This window comes from Loxodonta africana, chromosome 17 (assembly GCF_030014295.1).
Source record: "Loxodonta africana isolate mLoxAfr1 chromosome 17, mLoxAfr1.hap2, whole genome shotgun sequence".
NCBI classification, from domain to species: domain Eukaryota; kingdom Metazoa; phylum Chordata; class Mammalia; order Proboscidea; family Elephantidae; genus Loxodonta; species Loxodonta africana.
Window position 1 is genome coordinate 9962924 of NC_087358.1, and position 26523 is coordinate 9989446.

The window sequence follows — 26523 nt, forward strand, 5'->3', positions numbered from 1 at the left end:
TGATGGAATCATGTTGTGAACAGTTCACTTTTAATAACAAACTCAAGGTATAGCTTGCAGCACTGCTCTGTCAGACATAGGCATTTTTATCAAACTGTTTTGAAGGGTTTGTGGTTTTAAAATCTTCTCCGCCATGATACTTTGTCCGAGAAGACAGGACTGACGTGGCCCCGTTGTATGTATATCCCATTCTGAAAGGCAAAAAACAGTTGGGAGATTATACTCCACACTTGGGGCAAACAAAAAGCGGAAGACACCCACTTCCCCTAGTTCTGTAAATTAAAAAAAAAAAACAAAAAACCAAACCTGTTGCCATTGAGTCAATTCTGACTCATAGTGACCCTACAGCACAGAGTAGAACTGCCCCACAGGGTTTCCAAGGAGCATCTAGTAGGTTCCAACTGGTTAGCAGTCTTAGCTCTTAACCACTATGCCACCAGAGTTTCCAGTTCTGTGAATAAGCTACATCTAAATCTTCCCGATTTTAGTTAACTTTCTTCCTTCCCTTCAGCCCAAGAAATATTTCATTGTCCTTTCTAGTTTGAGTGACAAAAATCTCTGCAGCAGAAACCCTTGGCTTATTCATTTGTTCATTCTTTTACAAACTGTTTTTTGAAACTCACCTTCCTGGAACCTAGGGGACTTGTAGCCTTCCTTAGCAATTTCTACCTATATGAAATGAGGCCATAGTGAAGAATTAAAAAAAAAAAAACCCATTTGCTGTCTAGATTCTGACTCACGGCGACCCCTTCTGAGTCAGAGTAGAATGGTACTCCACAGGGTTTCCGATGGCTGGTTTTTTGGAAGTAGCTTGCCAGGTCTTCTGAGGTGCTTGCTTCTGGGTAGACTCAAACCTCCAACCTACTGGTTAGCAGCTGAACACGTTGAGCATTTCACCACCGAGGGGATCCACAGTGAAGAATACGCCCTCATCTTTAGACCCATGTTTTTAAAGCAGTCGCTGATTCTGGTGGTTAACTTTTTTTAGGGCCCGTACCCCTCACAACTGATCTTTAGGAGAATATCATTCAGATTTTCAGATGAAGTTTCTACTCATAGAACCAGCTTTAGAACCTAATAATGATAAGCTTTTTTTTTTCTTTTCTTTTGTTTTTATTAACGACATTCCTAACACTTCCCAATTCCGGGGTTTTGAGGGTTCTAAGAATCTTATGAACTGCATACTTTGTTCTATATATAATAATTTAGAAGGGCACTGTATTTCCTGTTTCCGTACCTGGGTGTCTTGTTGTTGTTGTCAGATATCGAGAAGCAAAATATGACCCCACCAATTATGCAGAGTGAGGCTCCCGCCCATCCGATGAAGAGAGCAGCTCCTAATTCATACCTGCGGGAAGTGGCACACGACTGTTATGGCCTGCTTATTTGGGGGAGTAAACAATATTTGATACTACTAACCAACAACAATCACCAAATGGTCATCATCTTTTTGCTATTGGGACTCCTAAAGGAAGTAATAACACCTTGTGTCCACAGAATGCTTTTAAACTTTTTCAAAGTGTTTTTGTAGCCATTAATTTTATTCTCTTTCCCCAACATCCTGAAAGGAAAACGAGAGGACCATGCAACCAAAGCAGAGGTAAAACCGAATCATATCCAGGTCTCTGGACTCATCTGCCATCTTTCCTCTGGGCCCCGCCCTAATTCACAGAGCTTACCATCCACTTACCCATGGCCATCGAGTCGATTCCAACTCATAGTGACCCTATAGGACAGAGGAGAACTTTCCCATAGGATTTCCAAGGAGTAGCTGGTGGATATGAACTGCTGATCTTTTGGTTAGCAGCCAAGCTCTTAACCACTGCACAACCAGGGATCCTCCGTCCACTTACTGTCTTCCAAAAGGTAAATTACTCAGGCTGAGTGTCGGAACTGACGGCAGTGGGTTTTGGTTTCAGTAGTTAGAAAAGGGAAGGCTGCCATTGTGTTCACCTGCTATGTATGGATCTAGGAGCCCTGCTGGTGCAATGGTTAAGCGCTCAGCTGCTAGCCTCAAGGTCAGTGGTTCCAATCCACCAGCAGCTCTGAAGGAGAAAAGACCTGGTGATCTGCTTCTGTAAAGAGTACAGCCTAGAAAACCCTACAGGGCAGTTCTACTCTGTCCAGTAGGGTCGCTATGAGTTGGAATCAACTTGACGGCATACAACTAGAAGTGTGGATCATTGTGCAATGTGCCATGAAGAATCAGTGATAAATATGGCATCATCTTGTTACTACAATCTACTGGAGAGATGAATAGCTACCATTTAACAATAACAGATTGCTATTTTGCACTTCTTGCTGGCAGGCTTCAGTACTTTGCTGAACACTGGAGCAGATGAAAAGATAAATGAGATGGTCCCTCCCTTGGGGAGGTCACCATACAGAGAAGAATGTAAAAAATCCTATTAAAAGGGGAACATAATGCTATTGAGCACAAAATAGGGTTTGCAGTGAGGGCTGGAAGAAATCCTTTTAGGGTAGGAGCATTCACCCCAGAGAAAGAAATGAGGCATGAGAAAAGTATAGTGCCGTCACAGGGATTGTGTGGGTTCTCATGATTTTTCCCAATGAAGAACGTTGTTTAAAAAGAAGTGACGCAGACTTTTTTGGCTCACAGACCTCTACTGCAAGGCAGAAGCTGACAGATGCCATTCCCTACCTCACCATGCTTCTCAGTGCAGGACAGAAGCTGAATGGAATGAAGGATCCACTTTTGATCTGGCAGATAACACTGAGATGGGGAAGAAAGGTCAGAGGTGGGGGTAAGGGGAAGACCAAGCCCAAGGTGGGCTCCCTCCCCACCCTGCCCACAGGGAACCAGGTGCAGGACCGGGCGGGTTTGGGGATCAAGGCCACTCAGTGCTGTTCGCAGAGCTGGCGTGAGCTGCCTGTGCTTGCCCTGAGCCTGGCCTACTCCCCATCTCTGTGCTGCATTGCTGCTTCTGGACTCTGTGGTCCTTGGCCTGGGCAGGCTTTGCTGTGGGTCCAGTCATAGCAGCGACAATATAATGACATGGCCCGGACCTCTCTCTAGTGGAGCAGGAAGCAGCGTGTGCGCACGATCAGGGGGTTATAGTCCACTCACTCCTGCATTTTCAGATCCGGCTATGAGGCAATTTCACCGCCTGCATTTGCCTTCGGTGTGGGGTTATGTACACAAGGCTGTCCTGTGAGTCCTTCTCTCCTGGCTCTTGTGGTACCTTTATGGGACTTCCGGGGGACGGACAGGGCAAGGAACAGCTGCAGTGGAAAACTAGAGGGAATCGCCACCGCCTGCGCCAGAGCCCGGGTTATCCTCTGGGAACTGGGAAATTTCCCCAACTGCTCTGGTCAGAGGCAGCGACAAAAACAGCACAGTTGGTATAAGTGGGAAAAAAAAACATCTGCAATTTGCACTAAAAGCCAACCCAAAAGAGGACTGAAGGGTGAAGTGCACAGGTGAAAAAAAGGAAGAAGAGCTGATCAGATGGAGTGTTAAACTAGTAGTTTTATGAAGGAAACGACAATTAAATATTATGCCACACATCTAAAAAGAATAGCCTGGATTTCCACAGCCAGCCATTTTTATGCTGTTTTAATAAAATTATGCACTTAAAATAGACAGAGTCCCTGGCAGGTTGTAGGTTCATATTGTTTGTCTTCTTTAAAACATCTGGAATGTACTACAGATGGGTGACTTTCATTCTTTGACTGCAAGACAACTAAAGGAATGAGCATGACTAGTACAAAAATTTCTACTTGGCATTATTGTAGGATAATTATAATTTTATGGTGCTTTTAATTTTTGTCTTTTTTTCCCCCTAGAGTTTAGTCTGTCTACTTTTCTACTTCGGTATTACTTCTTAGCATTACTTAGTGTAAATATGCCCTGAAGAAATGGGTTGAGATTTTTCTTAAAATACTTAGTTTTAGTAAAATAGGATGCCAATGTCAAGTAGTACAGTTGATTAGAAACAAGTTTCTAAGTATTAATAGCGGTCAGTTGAAGGTGAAGTTTACAGAAATCATAAACCATGGCTCTATACTATGTCAATTCATTTAAAGAGCATAGAAACACCTGCGTAAATGTTGTTACAAGTAAAAGGATCAATTACCCAGGCAGGCCCAATGTTGTGAACTGTGTCTTTACATTGATTTAAGCCATTCTAAAACTTCTGAATGGATTTAACAATCCTGAGTTTGACATATTAAAAACCAGTTTATTTATCCCTACTTATGTATTTTAATTTTAAGTCACTAAATACTCTAAAACCAAAACCAAACCCACTGCTGTCAGGTTGATTCCAACCGGTAGCGACCCCACAGGGTTTCCAAGGCTGTAAATCTTTACAGAAGCAGACTGCTGCATTTTTTTTTCCCTTGGAGCTGCTGGCGGTTTTGAACCACTGACCTTTCGGTTAGTAGTCAAGTGCTTTAACCACTGCGCCAAATATAGACTCTAGCCCATGGAAAATATCACTTCCATTTGAGTTCCGTCATGAATTCTGTCAGAGACGAACTTTAATAGTACCGTTTAGAGTCGATTTGCTTGACCTCTTTAAAATAAACCCTGTCTTTCTCAATAATTTTAAACAATTTGGATGTTATGGATTTTGTGATTTCATTTTCTTTCTTTCAAGAAAGTTTTCTTCATTTCTGTTGAAAGACACATACCTCAGACTTACTCAACAGTGACTTCAACTCACACCTATCAGTGTGTGTCATCTGGCAGGAGCGGACTTGTATCATTGAAAGAAGGAGCCCTGGTAGCGCAATGGTTAAGTGCTCAGCTGTTAACCGAAAGGCCTGCGGTTGGAGCCCACCAGTGGCTCTAAGAGAGAAAAGACCTGGCGATCTGCTTCTGTAAAGAGTACAGCCTGAAAACGCTGTGGGGCAGCTCTACTCTGTCACAGCCTAGAAAACCCTATGGGGCAGCTCTACTCTGTCACATAGGGTGGCTGAGAGTCGGAATCAACTTGATGGCACACAACATTATTGAAAGACAAGAATGAGAGACAGCAATATAATATCCACTCAGATTTGTTCTGGAGGCACCCCTCCTTTGACTCTGATTGTGAAACTCAGTCTCTGGAAATCTTTCTTCATTTTTGATATTGCTGAGAAGCTGACTTCAGTACCTCATAAGGTAATCCAAATTTTAGATTATCTGTTGAGTTCTCTTTTTTTTGTAAACAATATCCTTCTGGCCCTAGACTAGAACCTAGGAGGTGTGAGTTTAAAAATTCCAGCTTTCCCACTCAGACTGTGGTCTTCTTTTTGAGCTGTTAAGATCACCAGAATATCTTCATTATCCTGAAAAGCTATTAATCTACATAATACCAGGCAGACCTACAACCATCAAGTTGTGGACAAAACTTTGTTTTACAGATTAAAACATTTATTTTGGCTGAGCGAAATAAGTCAGTTAAGAAAAGGACAAATATTGTACCATCCCAATCGTAGGCAACATCTAGAATAGGCAAGTGTATGAAGACTGACGTTTACTAGTGGTTACCAGGGGCTGGCGGAAAGGAGAGGAAAAGGGGGTCCACTGCTTAGGGGTGGCCGAGCTGCTGTTAAGAATGATGGAGAAGTCGGGAAACGGAGAGTGGTGATGGTTGAACAACATGATGAACGTAATTTCACAGAACTGTACATGGGAAGAATGTCGAAACGGCAAATGTTTTGTTACATATATATTTACCAAAATACAAAAAACAAAACCACATTGGTTTTAGAGTGTCTCAGAGATATTCTGCTCAGTTGACAGGACTAATCAAAAGCTGTCTGTATTACTTTAGTCCATTTACGTAACTGAATGTCAATCGAGTCAGTTCCGACTCATAGTGACCCTGCAGGACATGAAAGAACTACCCCATAGGGTTTCCAAGGAGTGGCTGGTGGATTCCAACTGCCAACATTTTGATTAGCAACCAAACGCCTAACCACAACACCAACAGGCTCCAGAAACAATAGGGTACAAATTTACTTCTATACAGAGAAGTTGAAACACAGATTAACCACTTAAAATTTTCCTAAAGAAGAAACCAGTGAAGTCACTGGTGGAGTAAAGGCACTCTCGTCTGCCCCACTGTGTCTAGGCTTTAGGCCGTGGCTCACGTGGACAGAGTCAGGCTAGAACCACGCTGGGGACCTTACTACCCCCACCAGGGCTCTTTCTGCTATACTTGGTGATGTTGATTTTGATGCATTTCATACTCCCACTCATATTTTAGCCCTGTAACCCTCACAGAAATTCCAAGGGAATAGGTTGAGGAAAACCTCTCATTTTCACCTCTCAGTTTAGTCTTTCTTGCACCCAGGCCCCTGTTCTGACTTGGTCTGCCATCCATGGGGAGCTGGGGTGGCCTTCCCTGGTCACGGTCACAGAAGTTACATCCATGCATTGTGCTAATGATGTGTTTTGGGGTGGACAAAAGAGACACAGCCCTGTTGTCACACATCTTATAGTCTAGTGGGGACCGTCAGACAGCATACATATAATAATACAGTGTGATGAAATGTAACAACAGAGTCAGAAGAGTATGTTTTTGCAAAGTAAACATTACCATAGTTCTCCAGAATACATACAGATGTGGTTCAAGTGAATGTCCACGGTAATAGCTACTGTGACTGTAGGCTCACTGTGCTATGTTTTTTCGTGTGTATGCCGATTTTTTTTTTTTGCATACATCATCTTATTTAATCTTCATTACAATCCTGAGGGATAGGCATTACTCTAGTCATTTTACAAATGACGAAACTGAAGCTCAAGGAGATAAACAACCTGCCCCACATCTCAGGTAAGTAAATGGCAGATCCAGGATTTAAAACCCATGAGTGTGATTCCAAACCCCAAGCCCCTAACCATCACTCCAACTTCCTCTTATGTACATCTTAGCTAAGTAACATATTAATGTAAAACAAAACAAAACAAAATCAATATGACATAGTTTTTTGACTACTGAGATACATTATTATTAACTAAAGTCCATAGTTTACATTAGGGCTCACTCTTTGTGTTGCACAAACACATGATGTCACATGTCCACCGTGACAGTCTCCTGGAGAACAGTGTCACTGCCCTAAAAATGTCCTGTGTTCCACCTACTCATCCCTCCTTCCCTCTTCTGCCCCCCGAACCTTTGGCAACCACTGTCTCTATTGTTTCGCCTGTTCCAGAATGTCCTGTAGTTGGAATCATATGTAGTCTTTGCAGGCTGGCTTCTTTCACTTAGCAATATGCACTTCAGGTTCCTTCTGGTAGTAGTTTAACAGGTCATTTCCTTTCTTCTTTGTATGAATGTGCCACAGTTTGTTTATCCACTTGCCTACTGAAGGACATCTCAGTTGCTGCTATGTTTTGACCATGAGGAATAAAGCTATTTCGTGGGGACATCAGTTTTTAAATACAACATACTTTTTTTTTTTTAATACAACATACTTTTGTTGTCATTTCAGAAGCAAGTTTTCTCACTCCCTGGCTCATTAAATTCTCAGTGGCCCAACAGCTCTAGGGTATGGAATTTTTTTCCAAATCCCCTCAGGCTGTCTTTTCACCCGATATAAAAAGAGGTGAGTGCTGTAATTAAAAGCAAGGAATGCTGGAGCTTAAAAATGAAAGAGCAGCCCCTCAAACAACAGAACAGAAACTGTTTAACAAATCAAACCACCTCATCCTTTCAAGATCCCCCAGAAAAGTAAGGTGACCTTGCTGAAGGTCACGCGGCTTGGAGCAGCTTGACTGCGCCAGGTCTTTTGACATCCAATAGAGTGTACTTTTCAAGCATACCATTCTACTCATTTTAATCATAAGTGCTACCAGGCATGAGAAATATTCCAGTTACCTTAAAACTGGATGTGCAAAAAACCTTAATATCTAGAAGGTACACTCATATGCTATTAATTTAAACATTTTAAAACTTGAATTTCTTTGGTATGCCATTCTTTCAAAGATAACTCTGGGTGGTGAAAGTCTAACAAGAAGGTTGGAGGTTTGAATCCACCCAAAGGCATCTCTGAAGAAAGGCCAGGTGACCTGCTTCCACAAAATCAGCCACTGAAAACCCAGTGGCGCACAGTTCTACTCTGAGACACGTGGGATCACCATGAATTGAATTTGACTCGGTGGCAATTGATATTACTATCCAAAGTAAATTCTCCTCAAGCATAGGCTCATATAATCCAAGGTCTATATAAATGCACAAAGGGATTGTATATTAAGTAAGTATTGTACAGGCATCTTCTACAAACATATTTCCCCAAATGCTCCATTTTCTTTTTGGGTTCTGGTTACTAGAAGTAGACTGTTAGGGCCCACCAATCCCAAGAATCTCCTGGGAGGCTGACATAGTCTAGTTTCCTTATGCAATGCGGACCATTCCCCCTACTAACAGTTCTCTCACGGTGCCTCGTAGATAGCCATCTACCCAAGGCGTCCCACGAGATGTACAAATAGTGGCAAACCCTGAAAAAAACAAAACAAAACCACCTCGTTGCTGTAGAGTCGATTCTGACTCACACCTACCCTACAGGACAGAGTAGAACTGCCCCAAAGAGTTTCCAAGGAGCAGCTGGTGGATTCGAACTGCCGACCTTTTGACTAGCAGCTGAGCTCTTAACCACTGCGCCACCAGGGCTCTGCCAAATGGTGGCTAAAGTGGGATGAAATCATTTAAATTATAAGTGTAAGGGACGAAGTCCCAGTGGTGTAGTGGTTAAGCACTCAGCTGCTATCCGAAAGGCTGGCAGTTCAAACCCACCAGCTGTTCCACAGGTGAAAGATATGGCTGTCTGTGTCCATAAAAGATTACAGCCTTGGGAGCCCCATGGGGCAGCTCTACTCTTTATAGGCTCCATACTAGTCACAACTGACTCAACAGCTCACAACAACAACTTACATAAAGAACCTTCTTAAATTTAGGAAACCCAGGTGAAGACCTGATTTTTTTCTTTTTTTTGGTGCTAATTCTAAATTGCTTTCCTGTGTCCAGATCATACCAGACATACATGCATTATCTTTCAGTGTTATGATTTATCATTGTTGTAGTTTTTAGCTGCTGTTGAGTCCACATTGACTCATGGTGACCCCAACTACAACAGAACAAAATGCTGATCGGTTCTGTGTCATCTTCATGATTGTAACACTACATCGGACATTTTTTTTAATCTATAGGGTTCTCAGTGGCTAATTTTCAGAAGTAGATCACCAGATCTTTCTCGTTAGTCTATCATAGTCTGGAAGCTCCACCGAAACCTGTCCACCATGGGTGACCCAGCTGGTATTTGAAATACTGGTGGTGTAGCTTCCAACGTCACAACAACATGCAAGCTACCACCGTACAACAGACTGATAGACAGCTGGGGGGTGGTTTATCATTAGGGCAGTGTGATGGTTAAGGTTGTGTCAGTTTGGCTGGCCCATGGTCCTCAGTGGTTGGGCAGTTATGATGTAGTTTGGCAGTTATGTAATGATGTAATCACCTCCATGATGAGATCTGCTATAAGCAGCCAATCAATTGAAAGAGAGTTTACTTGGGGGTGTGGCCTGCCTCTAGTGTATAAATGGATGTTCCAGCAAGGCTCTCTGGATCCTGCATCCAGCTCGTCATCATCTGACTTCTGGTTCTTGAGACCTGAGCTAGCAGCTTACCTGCTGGTCTTGGGATTCATCAGCCTCCGCAGCTACGTGAGTCAGGAAAAGCCTCCAGTCTAACCCATGGACTTGGAGCTTTCCAGCCTCTCCAACTGCATGAGCCATTTCCTTGATATAAATCTCTCTCTGTATATATGTATGTACATGCTTCACTGGTTTTGCTTCTCTAGAGAACCAAGCCTAAGACAGGTAGTACAGAATTTCATAAATTGTATATTTTGATAACAAGTAACATTTATTGATCACCCACCATGTGTCACTGTGGTGCTTTATAGATATTATTTTATTTAATCCTCTTAACATTCAGAGGAGATACCTGCACCTCATCTAAGGTCATGGAGGAGTGTGGCCAGGGCCAGGTGTTACCTGAGATGTAACTCTGAAGTCTGCACCTTAACCACTCTTCTGCCCTGTCATTAAAGCTTTGAGCCTTCAAACTATTCCTCTCGAAGTTAATGTGCAAATTCTCACAGTCTAAAGTTATCAGAGAATGCTTTCATGTGAGTTCAAATTCTTGCCAATAATTCATGGGAATTTACAAATCATCCACAATAGAACTGAATATAATGCTATTGCTATTGGTTGCCATTGAGTCACCTCATGGCAAGCCCATGTGTTACAGAGTAGAACTGCTCCACAGGATCTTCTTAGCTGTAATCTTTACAGAAGCAGATTGCCAGGCCTTTTCTTCCACAGTACCACTGGGTGGCTAGGAACCACCAACCCTTAGGTTAGCAGTCAAGCACAAACCATTTATGCAATCTCCAAAGTAAATTATAATTTAAAAGAAATTATGGAATTTTAATGTCCCTAAAATTGCCTAATTTGATTAAAAAACAAATTTGTTGTTTAGTAACATCCATACCATTGGCTTCCGTTCCAAAAACAACCAAACCCATTGCTGTCGAGTCGATTCCTACTCATAGCGACCCTGTAGGACAGAGTAGAACTGCCCCACAGGGTTTCCAAGACTATAAATCTTTACGGAAGCAGACTGTCACATTTTTCTCCCACAGAGTGACTGGTGGGTTCGAACCACCAACCTTTTGGTAAGCAGCCAAGCACTTATACCACTTTGCCACCAAGGCTCCTGATCTCCATTCAAGTGGCTAATTGGGAGTTTTCTTGGCCTTGATTTTAAGTGAGAAATGATGTTCTGAGACATAATACAGTAAGTACAGTAACATGTTTACATGGAAAATTTGAAGTCTGAATACACTGACGCTGCAGAAAGGTATGAGCTTCAGGTAAGTAAATTGCTAAAACAGCAAATACTGCCCTGAGACACTTCAGGTATGGCCAGTATTACTAAGCATAGGTCAAGAATCTGTGCATGTGGATGTGGGCGTGCACATGTTTTGTGTTGAGGAAAGAATATACAGATGGCTTTGAGACAAAAACCTTGGGTCAATGAAAAAGTGTATCCTACATTCTATTCAGAGCTCTCAACCAAACCAAACACCTGTTGCTGTCAAGTCGATTCCGTCTCATGGCGACCCCATGTGTATAGAGTAGAACTGTACTCCACAGGGTTTTCAAGGCTGTGACCTTTAGGAAGCCGAGCGCCAAGCCTTTCTTCCAAGGCACCTGAGGATGGATTCGAACTGCCAACCTTTCAGGTAGTAGTCGAGCACTTACTGTTTGTGCCACCCAGGGTCTCCTAGAATCCTCAACAACCTACCTGAAAACACTTTAGACTAGAATCAGGTGTTGGGAAGACTTACATTGTGTAAGTTCCCATGTGAAGCGTCTCAAGAGTACCAATCTACACAACAATTTCAAATCTCTAACCCAGTGCCATAACAGAAGTAATCAGAAATGAGGAGAAGAAATCACACAAGCCTTCTTTCTTTTCAATAGTTCCACGCTAGGTCCCTTTTGAGCCTGACCTCTACTTGAGAGTCCAGTGTCTGACAACAGTTTTCCTTCATGCTAGGTCTCTACCACCACTCATCGGTCAGTGCGTCTTACAGTGGTGGCTTGTGTGTTGCTGTGATGCTGGAAGCTATGCCACCAGTATTTCAAATGCTAGCTTGTGAAGTAGAGGGTCAGCAAAAGAGGAAGACCTTCAACGAGATGGATTGACACAGTGGCTGCAACAATGGAGTCAAACAGCAATGATTGTGAGGATGGCACAGGACCGGTGATGTTTCGTTCTCTTGTACATAGGGTCTCTATGAGTCGGAACCGACTTGACGGCACCTAACAAAACCACGACAACACTAGGTCTCCAACATTTCAATATACATTTCTCTATGGGTCAACTTGGAGCCATGGTGGCACAGTGGTTAAGTGCTATGGCTGCTAACCAAAAAGTCTGCAGTTTGAATCCACCAGGCACTCCTTGGAAACCCTATGGGGCAGTTCTACTCTGTCCTATAGTGGTGGTATGAGTCAGAATCCACTCCACAGCAACAGGGTCTCTGCTTCAAGATAGGCACGTCTGGCTTAGGAGACAGACCAAAAAGCAAGTGCTAACCACCCAGTGGATTCCCTGGGTAGTAAAGTGCAAACGTTTAATATGCTTAGCTGCTAACTAAAAGGCTGGAGGTCTGAGTCCACCCAGAAGTGCCTCAGAAGAAGGGCATGGTGATCTATTTCTAAAAAATCAACCATCAAAAACCCTGTGGAGTACAGTTCTACTCTGACACACATCGGGTGGCCATGAGCCAGAACTGACTCGACAGCATCAGGTTAACCACCCAGGGAGATGATGACAGAAGCAGCAAGTACAAGCTGAGCTACCAAACAGCATGGCAGACGGGCGGGAAAATGACTCTGTGCTAGTCAGTAAGAACAAAATACAGCTGCCAACCACTTGGTTTCCAAGCAGATTTTTGAGTCAGGGTAACATCAGAACTGATGTGGGGTCTGAGCAAACCGATGTCACAGAATAATACTTTCTTAACATGTAAAGTTGAATTGTGTTTTGTTCTAAACACTTGCCACTGACATGGAATCTCCTACCCAACAGTCTACGAGCTCTTTACCAACATTAATTCATTCATAAGTTTTCATGAATAGAGTAAGCTTAAATAAACAAATATCCATAATTTATTAAATTATAATAAGGAGAGAACCAAAACCGTTGCCATCAAGTCAATTCCAACCCACAGTGACCCTATAGGATAGAGGAGCCTGCCCCATAGGGTTTCCAAGGAGTGGCTGCTGAGGGATTCGAACTGCCAACATTTGGTTAGCAGCCGTATCACTTAACCACTGCGCCACCAGGGCTCCAAGGAGAGAACAGAAAAGTCAAATAATCTTGGTGAGGTCACCCACCTAGTGAGATCGCTGTTCTTTTTTCAACCTCAGCCAGGAAAATTTGTTTAATCTAAAAATTTACATCTTTAATCGTCTATTGTTCATTTAACTTAGCAGTCAAAAAGAATGAGAACATTTATCTCAAAGTAGACAGCTGTTTATTTCTAACTGCTAAATAGCCATAAAGAGCCCTGGAGGTCGTGAGTTCGAACCCACCCAGCAGCCCTGCAGGAGAAAAGACCTATTGATCTGCTGGGTAAAGGTTTCAGCCTAAGAAACCCTACGGGGCAGTTCTACTCTGTCATATAGGGTCACTAGGAATCGGAATGGACTCGACAGCACACAACAACAAATAGCCACAATGGTGAAAAGATTTTACCTAAGCAAAGATTAAACCCTAAAGTAGAAACAAAATATCTGCCACGAATGAAGAGTGCTACAGAAGAATAGTTACATAATTTTCAAAACTCTGAAAATAGAAAAGCTTGGAGGACAAAAAGACCCAAACGTCAGAATACCTGAAGCAAATGATGTAATGATAAATCTTATAGACTGAAAAAGAATAAACCTAATATCACACTGTCCTGTTTCCACAATTACCAGCTCAGTGCTATAAGTCTGTGTGATTTGAAAAGAGGTTTCTTTATGTCAGTCAATTCTAACTTGGAACAGGTTGAGTAAACAAAGCAAGACATTCAGGAAGTTAGTGGTTTGGACAACAAAGCAATGGTGGGATTAGTGTATGTAATTTCAACACCCTGGGATGGTGAATCATACTAAGGGATGCTTCTGTTACCAGAAGTTTGCAGGAGGGTAGTTTTTTTTTTTTTTTGGTAGGTTTTCTTTTCATCAAAAGGAGGAAGTTGATTTAAAATGGCCTAAAGGGAAGAGTTGAGAAATAGTTTTTGAGGCTGTGGATGAGCACGTACCGGAGTCTACAACATCATGGTAACTTGAATGAACACAAGGAAGCAAAACACAAGGAGAAAGTGAGGCAAAAGGCAGGGCACAAACACAGTCAGATGGAACTCTTTAAACATCCGACTCTGTCCTATTGGCTTGGAGGAAAAAAATCTTCCCAGGTCCACGGCGGGGAAGGAAGAGTTTGAGAACAGCCACCGAACAGAGAGCGCAATACTGTCTGAGAGCGCAACACTGTCTGTGGTGTTCCCGCCACAATCTTTGCTCCAGCTAGACACTAGGAGCTACTTCGTTTTCCTCACGAATGAAACTCTTATTGAGTTCCTCGCACATAGCAAAAATGCAGTTGGGATTCTGTTGATGATGTTGCTATGATGCTGGAAGCTAGGTCACCAGTATTTCAAGTACCAGCAGGAAGGTTCACCCCTGGTGGACTAGCTTCGGTGGAGCTTCCAGACTAAGATGAATTTGAAAGAAAGGCCTGGTGACCTACTTCCAAAAACTGGCCAATGAAAACTTCATGGATTACAACAGAACACTCACTGTCTGACTCACTTGCTTTGGACAGGTCATCAGGTGTGATCAATAGCTAGACGAGGACATCAGCTTTGATGAAGTGAAGGGCCAACAAAGGCTAGGGAGACCCTTGGTGAGGTGGATTGGAACGATGGCTGCAATAATGGACTTAAACATGCTGTCTATCATGAGGATGACGCAGGACCAGACAGCACTTCATTCTGTTGTACATAAGGTTGCCATGGGTTTGAGGCAGCTTGGTGGCATCTGCAGGGCCCTGGTGGCGCAGTAGTTAAGAGCTTGGCTGCTAACCAAAAGGTCAGTAGTTTGAATCCACCAGGTGCTCCTTGGTAACCCTATGGGGCAGTTCTACTCTGTCCCAAAGGGTCGCTATGAGTCGGAATCGACTCAATGGGAACGGTTTTTTTTTTTTTTTTGGTGGCATCTACCTACCTACCTACTGATGACCTATGAAACCAGTTTATATTGTGTTAATCAATTTGTAGTTTATTGACTGTCCTAATTTTCATTTCCTTTACTAGAACGTGTTGATAAAGGGAAAACAGCTGAAGTCAAGTTAGTCTACTTAACTGGTTTTTATAGAAACCATTTTTATTTAAATGAAGCCTGTGAATTCCTGTAGATGTCATATGTCATTTTTATGCCTCTTTGCCATCATTGTAGGTAATTAGAACCTGATTGTATTAATAATTCTCAGGCTGTGGTAATTCCTTGATCCATCTGGGTTTGATTCAAGTCATCGAGGGCCTTTCTTTGTACAAGGCACTGCAGGGAACCCAGAGATGAGTAGGAGAAAGACCCTATCTCAAGGAGCTAACAAGTTCTCTACATGCAGATTCTCTATAAAGTCTATATTTTCTATAAGGCCTTGGTATGTAGAACCCATTATTTGTAAATATTGCCAATTTGTAAATAATGCTGTTTTCATAACATATAGCCCTTGTGTTTTTAATTACATAAGGTAATTGGAAAATTGTAGATGTCACATGTTTAAGTCATTGCAGAAAAGAACTAATAAAGAAATCTATAAGGACAAGCCACATTTTAAATACACCCAACTCCTCACTTATTGACATGGTAGGTTCTAAGACCAGGTTGTTTTGTGAAAATCAGGGTTATGAGAAAATGAGGAATGGCTATATCAGGTCACAAAATGGAGGATGACTACATCATAATATAACTGCCAAATTACATCATTACATAATCATTACATCATTATATAACGGCCAAACCAAGTTGACACATAGCCATCACAGCCAGTGGTTCTCTTCCCTCACACCTCGGGGTTCATTACTGCCCAACACACATCATTAATGTGCAAAATAGTTGGATAGTAGATTTTTTATTATTGTCATAAATTCAAAATTCAGATAAAGAGACAGTAAGATAAATGAGGAGTAGGTGTACTACACACAATGGAAAAACAGTCAGTCCATAGCTAATACAAGGTGCTTGCTCTGTGCCAATCAGTTCTAAGCATATATACCCACACACTCCCTCAACTCTCATGGCAACTCCGTGAGATGGGTACTGTTACTGTGCCTGTTATACAGATCAGAGTATACAGAGAGACAGAGCAGGCAGACAGAAAGAGAAAGGCTGGGAGGCTAATAGTGGGAATGGGATAGTTCAATGGAACACTTAAGAATCTGGAAAAGAGAACAACCTATCATTGTACATAATTACTGGACTGAGTTTAATCAAAATCTGAAAGGGGAATAAGAAACTCGAATGTTACTAAACTAAACTAGGTGACCAAGCATATAACAAGCAGAAAGAAATTCACACAAAGGACCGATTTAAGTTACTGTGTGTACACACACACACTGTGACCTTTTGAGGAAAGCTTCAGATGATTTTCAAAATGCTGACAAAGACATCTTTAATAACTGCCAGAAAAATATAAACAGTGACGTAGAAAAGATAATCCAGAAAAGTTAGCAACACCAATAAACCATAACAAATAAGGTTTTGTTCTGTATCTAACCCTGAAATAAAAATTAAAGTTTCAACTAAATATCTAGAGACTTGGTTCCTAATCTTTAGAAGTACAGCCTCAGTTTTCATTTCAACGTTTGGTGCCATGTACACCTGTTCAAATCTCATTATCAAAAATCAATTAGGAGAAAATGTATACTTCAGGACACATTTTTCTAACATAGTCAAGACAGCAAAATTTAGATTGGGGCCCAAGACAGTTGTTTTTGTATCCAACTTAATAAACTCTCTGGATAACAACTACTTTTAAAATGCACCTAAGAAATCCCTTTGATGAACAGGATATGAAATATACTGTCACAAAAACGACGAATTAGAAGACTATAAACCATGTGTTCCACAGCAAGGATCCTAGAGTTAGACAACCCAGTTTGTATCACAGTTTAGTCACCCCACTTGTTTTGCTCCCTTGGACATATTCCTGGGCCTCTTTCCTCATCTTTAAAAAGGTCTGGAAGAATTAAATAAAAATAATATTTACAATGCTCTGAAAGAAGTGCCTGGTACATGGGAGAAGCTTAACACACGTCAGCTATTATTTTCATTACATATGTTTTTTAAAAACCTGTTGCCATAGAGTCAACTGACTCATGGTGACCCCATGTGTTAGAGTAAAAAGAAGCTTCATAAACATTTACTAATTATACATAACATACATCAAAGACAGAATTGCAAACTTACGGTTCTGAAGTTTCCTGAATCCACCAGAAAGTAGTACACACCTGATCAATTATTTTAGGAGTTACTTCTTTTTTTTAAATTCTATAATATTTGATCTGAAATCTGAGAGTTACTAGCCTGGTTGACAGCAGGACATGCATATAACCATGTGGCTTTCCAGAGAGGCATGTGGGTATGTTCTCATGTAAGACAAAATATTTGATACAGACATTATTTCTGATTTGGTTTCCCCGGGGTTTTCCAACCCAAAGAAATAAGCCTAGAGAAACTATAAAGAGTAACAGCCCATAGTTTTAAAAACAAACAAACAAACGGATCTGTCAGCTCCAAAGCATTCATCTGCAGCTCAGAAAGTTGTATCTGGGCCATGTTCCTAGAGCATTTTTTAAAAACCTTGTTAAGGAAGTAGTTAATAGAGCAAATATAAAAGGCCAGTTAAGAAAACTTGGCCCAGAGACTGGCATCTGGCCAACATCATTTTAAAGGGTCAATAATCAAGCCAAGCTTTTAATTTTCTAACATCACATCCCATCATTCTTTCTTTCCTGTCTTACACTTTTCCTCTAGTTGACTGCAATTTTATGATGTTCAGTGGATAAAATTTATAGTTATAAACCCTATGTCTTGAGCTATTTAGAGGCAAGATGTTATGTAACACAAATAGTGGAAATAACCCAAATGTTCATCAACTGACAAAGGGATAAATAAAATGTGATACAGCCGTACGATGCAATGTTATTTGGCAATAAAACAGTAATTAAGTACTGATACATGCTATGACATGAATGAACATTGAAAACATCATGCTAAGTGAAAGAAGCCAGTCATAAAAGTCCACGTATAATATGATCCCATTCATATGAAATGTCCTGAACATGGAAATCTATAGAGACCAAAAGTAATTTAGTGGCTGCTTGGGGCTAGAGGGATGGAAAGAAAACAAAAATCCTCACAAATGGATCAATAAACATCATGACAAATAGAGAAAAGACTGAAGTCCTCAAGGATTTCATTTTACTTGGATCCACAATCAACACCCATGGAAACAGTAGTCAAATCAAATGACATATTGCATTGGGCAAATCTGCTACAAAAGACCTCTCTGAAATGTTAAAAAGCAAAGATGTCACTTTGACGACTAAGCTGCGCCTGACTCAAGCCATGTTATTTTCAATTGTCTCGTACGTATGCGAAAGCTGGACAATGAATAAGGAAGACTGAAGAAGAATTGATTCTGTTGAATTATGGCGTTGGGGAAGAATAATGAATATACCATGGACTGATAGAAAAAATTTTTCTTGCAAGAAGTACAGCCAGAATGCTCCTTAGAAGTGAGGATGGCAAACCTTCATCTCACATATTTTGGAAATGTTATTAGAAGGGACCAGTCCCTATAGAAGAACATCATGCTTGATGGAGGGTCAGAGAAAAAGAGGAAGCCCTTCAATGAGATGGATTAACACAGTGGCTGTAACGATGGGCTTAAACATAGCAACAACTGTGCGGATGGTGCAGGACCAGGTAGTGTTTCCTTCTATCGTATGTACGTAGGGTCGCTGAGTTGCAGCTGCCTCAATGGCACCTAATGACAACATAGCTATAGGATATGGGATTTCTTTTTGAAGTGATGAAAATGTTCTAAAATTAACTATGATGATAGTTAACCAACTCTGTTAATTTACTAAAAGCCAGTGGATTACACACTCTAAATGGGTGACTTGTGCAGTATGTGATTATATGTCATTAAAGCTGTTGAAAACAAAAACTCCAAAAAAAAAGACACCATGTAAAATGAAGTATTTAAGTGCATCTTTTGTCAAGGTATCACAAGATATTTTAAATCCTGAATTCTATCATTAAATATCATTTATCACAATGTTTTACTTTCATGTGCCATATAGGAAATTCATGGATCTTAATTTAGAATATGAATTTATATACATTTCCTATGAGCTGCAAACACACAGACTAAGAAAAGTGCTTACTTTTGCTCAACAAAGAGAGGATCAAAGAATTCCGTTGTAATTTTGTTTGCATACAGGGAACAGCCGGTCATTGAGCACAGCCCTAAAAAGCACCAGAAGGAAATTACTACTGTTAGTATTTGTTCATTAATATCATAAAGTATCTTGTTTGGAAGAAAGTTATTATTTACCTGACAGTATGAATACAATTCCAGCCAAACAAGCAATTTTAGCTTTGGCTTTATCTGAGCCTCCAACTTTGGTACACTTCATTCCAAACAGAGCAAATATGGAACCAAAAAAGCCCAGGCTGACAGCAGCAATCATGAGGCCTCTGCATGCCTGGATGTAGCCTGCAATTAGAGTAAGTCATTTCTCGTTAACATAAAACACAGGCTGTCCAGGGGTAAATCCTCATTTTATATCATCATTCTTAAGGATTGTTCTCTTTCCTAAAAATATCACCAAAAGCAAGTTCATCTACCCAGATTGAGTGCCTTATTTCTATACCACCCACTTTTAAACATGGCCTGTGTGTGATCCCTAAGATAGATCGCTGAGTGCTACAATCCCATTTTCACTGACGAGGAAACTGAGGCACGCAGGTTACATGATATGCCAGAGGGGAGTTGGCAAGGGGCAGAAATGGATTCTATCCCAGATCTGACACGAAGTCCATGTCACCGTGCCTCTCACTGTGAGAAATATCTGCCACTATCACAACCCTCTAACTCCTCCACACATCGGGCCTTTTACACAGACAGTTTAATGGTTTTGAACTTTATAAAATTATAAAATTTATAATTGGGCAGCAACTCTCCCAAAGGGTCAAACCTTCCAACATTAGTGAAAGCTAATACATGCAACCAACTGAAATACCATCTTGGGAGTCTAAATCATGAAATATCTTAACGACATTTTCAGGACACATAAAACAAATCTGGGTTTAAAAAAGCATTGTTTAGTAGGAGAATAACTTATAATTATTACATCAACTGTTTGCACATAAATGGATGCTTTCAAAGGGCATCCTGTTTGTTGGATTATTCCTCCTATACAGTTGTTTTCACCATTCACTTTCTTAGCCACATATTTTTATTTGCAGAGCCCGGCTAATAGTGGACTTCAGCCCCGCTTTTGTCCAAACACTAACGAATTTCTAATTAATAGAGTTTAAGCTAATAAACTTTTACCTTCTAAATTCTTTCATTTCAGTCTGAAACACTGTCATATTTCAGTCAGAAATATTGATAGTAGACCAATATTAGGTATACATACTTACTAGGTGTAAATCAATATTTGTTAAGCAAATGACCATAGACAAACACATCAGGTTTGCCTTTGGAATTCAACTTTTCAGTTTAACTAGAGAGGATTCTACATGCCGAGACACACTACGTATCTCTTATTCGTGTTCAGGCAAAGCCTACAGTAAAATCTTGATCCTTGCCCAAAGAAATACAGGTGAGAGATCACCTATTGGCATTTATTTCCCAAATGTATGAGGACCATGGTCTTAGAATGGTTATTTAAAGCTTTATCCCTATTCATGGGATCCATTTTCAGGAGTAAAGGGGAGATGCTCTACTCAATTTTAACAAACTTAAAAAAAAAAACAAAACCAAACCCACTGCTGTGGAGTCGATTCTGACTCATAGTGACCCCGTAGGACAGAGCAGAACTGCTGCACAGGGTTTCCAAGGAGCAGCTGGTGGATTCAAACTGCAGACCTTTTGGTTAGCAGCTGAGGCATTAACCACTGCACCATCAGGCCCTCACGATTCAGACTGCAATTACAATGGCCTTCTGTTTTATAATGTGAACTACTTCCAGACAGAAAATAATTTCACTGCCGGTGAGGCTAAATAGCAGAAGTAACTTATTTTTAGCAAAACAGGATAATGGGAGTTTATTCTGATGGCAATGAACACACAGCAGGGCTACCTGGGTCTCTCCTGCCAAATACTGAACTCTCTCGATTTTCAGCTTCAACCTTAAAGTCCCGGAGCCAGAGCAGGCAGGGGCACAGAGAGACAAAGAACCCGTTAGTCTCTTGCAAGATTAAAAGAGTCTACAGATAACCATAAAACTGGCTCTTCATTTGCAACCTCAGCTACTGGGGCAGTGTGGTTTGATCATTTTTTGATTTACTCTAATTTATGGTTTTGAGGTCTTTTAGCAGATTTTGACTGCAATCACTAAGCAAACAAACAAAAATAACAACAAAAAAAAAAAAGGGAGGAGGGGTGGACAAGCCTGTACAATACAAAAAATAAAACTATCCTAGAAAGCTTTATCCTGTATCATAGCTGAACAATGAATAAGGAAGACCGAAGAAGAACTGACACCTTTGAGTTGTGGTTGGTGAAGAATATTAAATATACTACGGACTGCCAAAAGAACGAACAAACTTGTCTTGGAAGAAGTACAACCAGAATGCTCCTTGGAAGCAAGAATGGTGAGATTATGACTCACATGCTTTGGACATGTTACCAGGAGGGATCAGTCCCTGGAGAAGGGCATCATGCTTGGTAAAGTAGAGGGTTAGCAGAAAAGAGGAAGACCCTCAACGAGATGGACTGACACAGTGGCTGCAACAATGGGCCCAAGCATAACAATGATTGTGAGTGTGGCACAGGGCCAGGCAGTGCTTTGTTCTGTTATACACAGGGGTCGCTGTGAATCGGAACCGATTTGACGGCACCGAACGACAACCACATAATTTGCATTTACATATCTTACCAGCTTTATTAACAGAAAGTGCAGCAGGTTAAGTTCTACAATCCGGTCACGTAGAACACTGAATGCATTTTCCCAGATGGTTAGAATCCCAGGCCAGCCCACTGAATCCTTACTATGACTGGTAAAATAATAGAAGTCCTGAAACTTTATTGACCCACCACCCATAACATTTTTCTGTGAGTTTCTCACTCCCAGTTCTCCTTTCTCAGCCCTCGTTTCTGCAGCAGGAACTGCTTTGGTCTCTTGGCACTGCCGGAGAGGAAAGATGGAGAGAGCAGGTTCTGATGTGGTCATGTCTTTCTTTGGTACCAACCGGAACACTGATTGGAAGGGCAAGGTACCTCTCTTCAGCGTGTGAACAGCACTAATAGCTTGCTAGCTTTTTATAAGTAAAAAGAGAAGTTACCTCAGGTGGTCAATCATTTTCCAGATTTGCTGAAATGGGGAGCAAAGAGCAGGGGATAGGGGTTCCTGGGAATAAACTCTCTGCCAGCCATAAATGTAAATCAAGATGTTTATAAGTCTGAGGTTTATAAATTAGGGGCTACCAGTGCTTATAAACACCCAGAGACTTGGTCCCGAGGTGTCTTTGGTGTTTCTCTTTTGAAAGGCAGACCTATACAACCTTACTTTTAAACAGCTCCTAAGGGTAAAACTTATTTCAAGTAACACCATCAAGGGAAGTAGCAGTAAAAACCTAGTCAAGGAGGCCATTATTTTTGACAGGTCTAATTTATTGACACCCTTACTAGCTAATTAGCACATTAAGGTGCCGAAGCATGAACGCATTCACTTAGAAGGTCTCTGAAGTATAATTTATAGTGAAGTCTCTTAGGAGAAATGGCAAACATTTCCACTGACAAAAATAGATGGCATATACTAAAAACAACATGGCTGAAAATGATTCTCAGCTAAAGTTCAAGCGGTACTTTGAAAGGAACACAGGTTAGCAATAAGCAGAAATCACCAACTCTTTCAACCATGAAATTTTCAATTAGTAAAATAGTGACTTTAAATCCATGAATTCTGTGGGATAAAAACCTTCAAGGTGTCCTTTAACAGTTAAGTATTATTCCAAAGTACGTGTACCTTGTTTTAAATTTCAAACTAGCAGAAAATATCCACTTACTGGAGACAATTTGCTAGAAGCAGATGTGCTAGTTGGATTCGAGAAGGAAAAAAGAACATGATTTTCTTATACCTAGTAGCTTTGTGTACTTTTTGCAAATCCTTTGGAAGAAAAGTGATATGGGGCAAAGAGCAAGAACTCTGAATTTCAGCCCTGGCTCTTCTATTTATCAGCTGTGTGCCTTTGATTGCATTACTTAATCTCTCTGGACCTCAGTTTTCTCATCTGTAAAATGGGGATAGCAGCACCTACTTCAAAGGATGAAGAAGATGAACAAAGTGTCTGGTGAGTGGTAAGAAATATCATCAAACCGTCCCTTCCATAACACTGAGATTAACTCTTTATAGAATTAGAGTTGGGTTCTTAATACGGAATGACATTAAATCTAGACAGTTAGCTTCTCCAGGTTTGATTTTCCTTATGGGTACAACAGAGATGACCATGATACCCTTCTGTCACTAAGAAATCTGAGCATTGACCTCCTATAGGAAATTCAGAATAATGCTCCCATCATCTGCATCCAAGAGGCTTCACCTTCCACCTAAGAATAGGCTGGCCAGAGCTATGAGCCTTCCCTCTCTCAGATTCTCTTCTCAGTCTAGGGCTTCTGCCAGGTTTAAGGGTTCAAGGGTCTGCTCAGGCCTGTGGCCACCACTGCCCATGGCAAAGTAGCTTTCTCATGCCACCTGAAAGGCCATGTCAGGAAGTTCATGGGCAGGGTGCCTTCAGCAGGACTTGCCTCAGAGCCAGCACCCAAAACATGTGGCTGCCCTGGGAATACATACAGAGAGTAGACAGGAAGAGGGCCCTGCTCAGGGAAGCCCCACTTGTAGGTGGGCAAATCAACTCTCCTTCACAGGAAAATGTAGCTTTGTGGCTTAGCTCTCAAAAATGTTATTCTGGGAGATACAGAAAAATAAGCTTATCACATTAGGATAGAGAATGCCTTTGTAAGCCACAAAGGGCAAAGTCAACAAGGAAGAGCCAGATATTTATTTATATTAGAAATTTTAAAGTTCTGTATGGAAAAAAAGGCACCATAAAGTTAAAAGAAAAGCAACGGCCTGAGACTGCAATATATACATGTAACAAACCAAGAACTTGATATCCAGAATTTTAAAAAAAAAATCATTTAAACCAATAAGAAACAACAGAAATCCTGGGCATAAGATGTGGACAGGCAATTCACAAAAGAGAAGATAAAAATGGTCAATAAATATACGATAAGATGGTCAAGATCACAACTAATCAGGGAAATGCCAAATAAAATGGTAATAAGATAGTATTGGTCACCCATCACATTGTGGGGAAAACTTCTTGGTGAGAATATGGCGAAACAGGTGGCCTAATACACTGTTGGTGGGATGTAATTTGGCAGTATAGGTTGAATATTAAAATGCATATTTTATTGCCTGGACAATTCCACTTCTTAGTATCTACAGAAATACCTATGTGCATAAAGAAGACCTAGAAAGAGTCCAATGTCTAACAATGGGTAAATGGTTCAATGAACCAGTTTGTCCAGACTGATGAATACCACGCAGCTGTTAAAAAGAATTAGCTAGATCTGTATGTACTGGCTTGGAAAGATAAGTTAATAATTTAAAAACACTGCAGAACAATAGTGCACTATCATTTGTATTTTTAAGTCATTTTCTAGACACATGGACACACAGGAAGGCCATTTTGCAGGTCGAGTTGTACACAAATGTCAATACTCCACTCTTTGTCCCATTCCCAACTAAATCTGAATTTGATTGTGGAGGCCTTTGTCAGACTTCTTCCTCACCACCCCACCTGCCTCAAAACCAGAATACCATGACACCTCTCACCTCACAAACATAAGGTGGAAACGTCACTAATCTCTACTCAATAATCTTTACAGGGCATTTATTTGTCTCTTTTCTCCCATGTCGCCCAACTGTCCTACAGAAGGAAGTGTACCTCCCTGGCACGCTGTGTCAGGTAACAGCACAGCTACAACGTAAGAAGACTCCTAGGACGGTTACTGTTAATTGTATATCCGTGAATGTAAGCCACAGAAACAAGAGCCTGCCTGTTCACGCCATCTGTCTGGATGTGTGCTCTGCGGAGCTCAGGAAATTCAACATTAGTTCAACGGGATAAACAGTGTTTTGGCTGCCGCTTTTACACAAGCAGAGGCAAACCAAACCGGTTGTCATCCTTCTAACACCTGACACGTATTCCCTTACACTGAGGTTCCATCAAATACCACATTGAGCAACAGTTTGCATTTCATGACATGTACCATTTTAGAGAAATCCAATCTTGTGTCTTTTATTTACCCATCTAGGTAAATAATAAAAACTTCAAGTGCAGTCATAAAAGACAAAGAAAACACCTCAAACTTAAAAATAATGTAAACAATGCCTCTTAAAGTGTTTGCCAGGATCCATCTAGTTGTCTGCTGGAAAATCCTGGAAGAAGAAAGCCTAGAATTTGAGCAATCACTGAGGCCTGGCAGACAGCTACCCTCTTAAAACGAAATGGGCCCGTTTTCAATGTTAATATCTACCTGTTGCTATAATGCAAAACAATATAAAGCCTGGTCAACAGTAACGATGTAGCTGAACAAATACAACAGGACACGGAGACCCGGCGAGCAGACCAGGAGAGACAGGGGCACATAATAGGTCAATTCCGGGCACATGATCCCTGTTCTCCAAGATTGTCTACCTTCTACTTCATCTGCGTAGGCCAGATAGATTTCCAGGAGGTGTTTGTTCTCCTAAAACTTGGAGAAAGTATTAAAGCCCAGCCAGACAAACGTGTAGAAATGTTTTTAGGTGGTGTTGGGTGGCGGGGTGTGGGGAGGTGGGGGGAGTTGAGAGCACGCTGTAGTTTTTTTCCTGCCTCCTTTTAAAAGAACCAACAAAACGGCTAAAGGGACTTCAAGGCAAGTACATCTGGCTTTCAATGACACGGCGTTAATAAGAACCGAGCTCTTTTGGGGACGGTGTTGGAGACAAAGCCTCACGGTGTGAATTCCGCGTCTGGTGGATGCGTCGTTCTGACAAGTCCCCAAGAAACGGGGTCCCACGCCCATGTCCTCAACTCTCAGGACAGTAAGGCTGCTCCCCCCCCACCCCCGACGACTGGAAGTCACCCTATCCGGGTCTGTCTGCGTGTACCCTTTCCCAGGGTCCCGGGCCTGGACAGGACCCCCGTGAGGCAGCCGTCCAGGGACGGCGAGCGGCGGGCACCGGGACCCTCTCCAGCTTCCTCGGCCCTGGGGGGCGCACGGGCCCGAGCCTCGGAGTCTGTGCGGGGGTCCCGCCAGGGGCCGTGGGGTCGAGGGGGCGCCCGGGCATCCCCACTCCCGCGCCCTCCGGCCAAGGGGGCGCCCCCGTGGTTTGGTCAGGGAGGTGTGAGGGCCGGGGTGTGGGGGCGAGGGGATGCAGACCGTCCAGCGCCAGCATGGAAGGGAAGTCCTTGCAGTTGGAGACGCCCGTGGATTCGGTAACGCACGTCTTCCACAGGTTGGCCCAATAGGTGGCGGTGGTGATGACCGTGCCGTCGATGGTGGACACCTTCCAGTAGTCGGTGGGCAGCGTGGAGGACACCAGCACCCAGCCGGAGATGGAGACCATGAAGGCGATGATCTCCGAGGCCGTGCTCGCCATGCCGCC

At 41.8% G+C, this 26523-nt stretch overlaps 1 protein-coding gene across 1 annotated transcript; it reads right to left on the reverse strand.

The window, feature by feature from the left end:
* Window positions 1–26523, reverse strand: CLDN10 (claudin 10). Its single transcript, XM_064269980.1, has 5 exons — window positions 26298–26523; window positions 19194–19355; window positions 19024–19105; window positions 1238–1348; window positions 1–191 (listed from the first exon to the last, which is right to left on the reverse strand). Exons 1-5 carry the CDS (start codon window positions 26515–26517, stop codon window positions 71–73), a joined length of 696 nt encoding a protein of 231 aa, XP_064126050.1. The 5' UTR covers window positions 26518–26523; the 3' UTR covers window positions 1–70.

What these genes read in the sequence shown, in the direction of transcription:
- CLDN10 (XM_064269980.1), bottom strand. Translation starts at nt 26,517, where the DNA reads ATGGCGAGCACGGCCTCGGAGATCATCGCCTTCATGGTCTCCATCTCC. An exon ending in TTCCATGCTGGCGCTGGACG is followed by an intron (nt 19,356 to 26,297) that starts GTCTGCATCCCC and finishes CTCTAATTGCAG; the next exon opens with GCTACATCCAGGCATGCAGA. An exon ending in CCTCTCTTTGTTGAGCAAAA is followed by an intron (nt 1,349 to 19,023) that starts GTAAGCACTTTT and finishes CACTTCCCGCAG; the next exon opens with GTATGAATTAGGAGCTGCTC.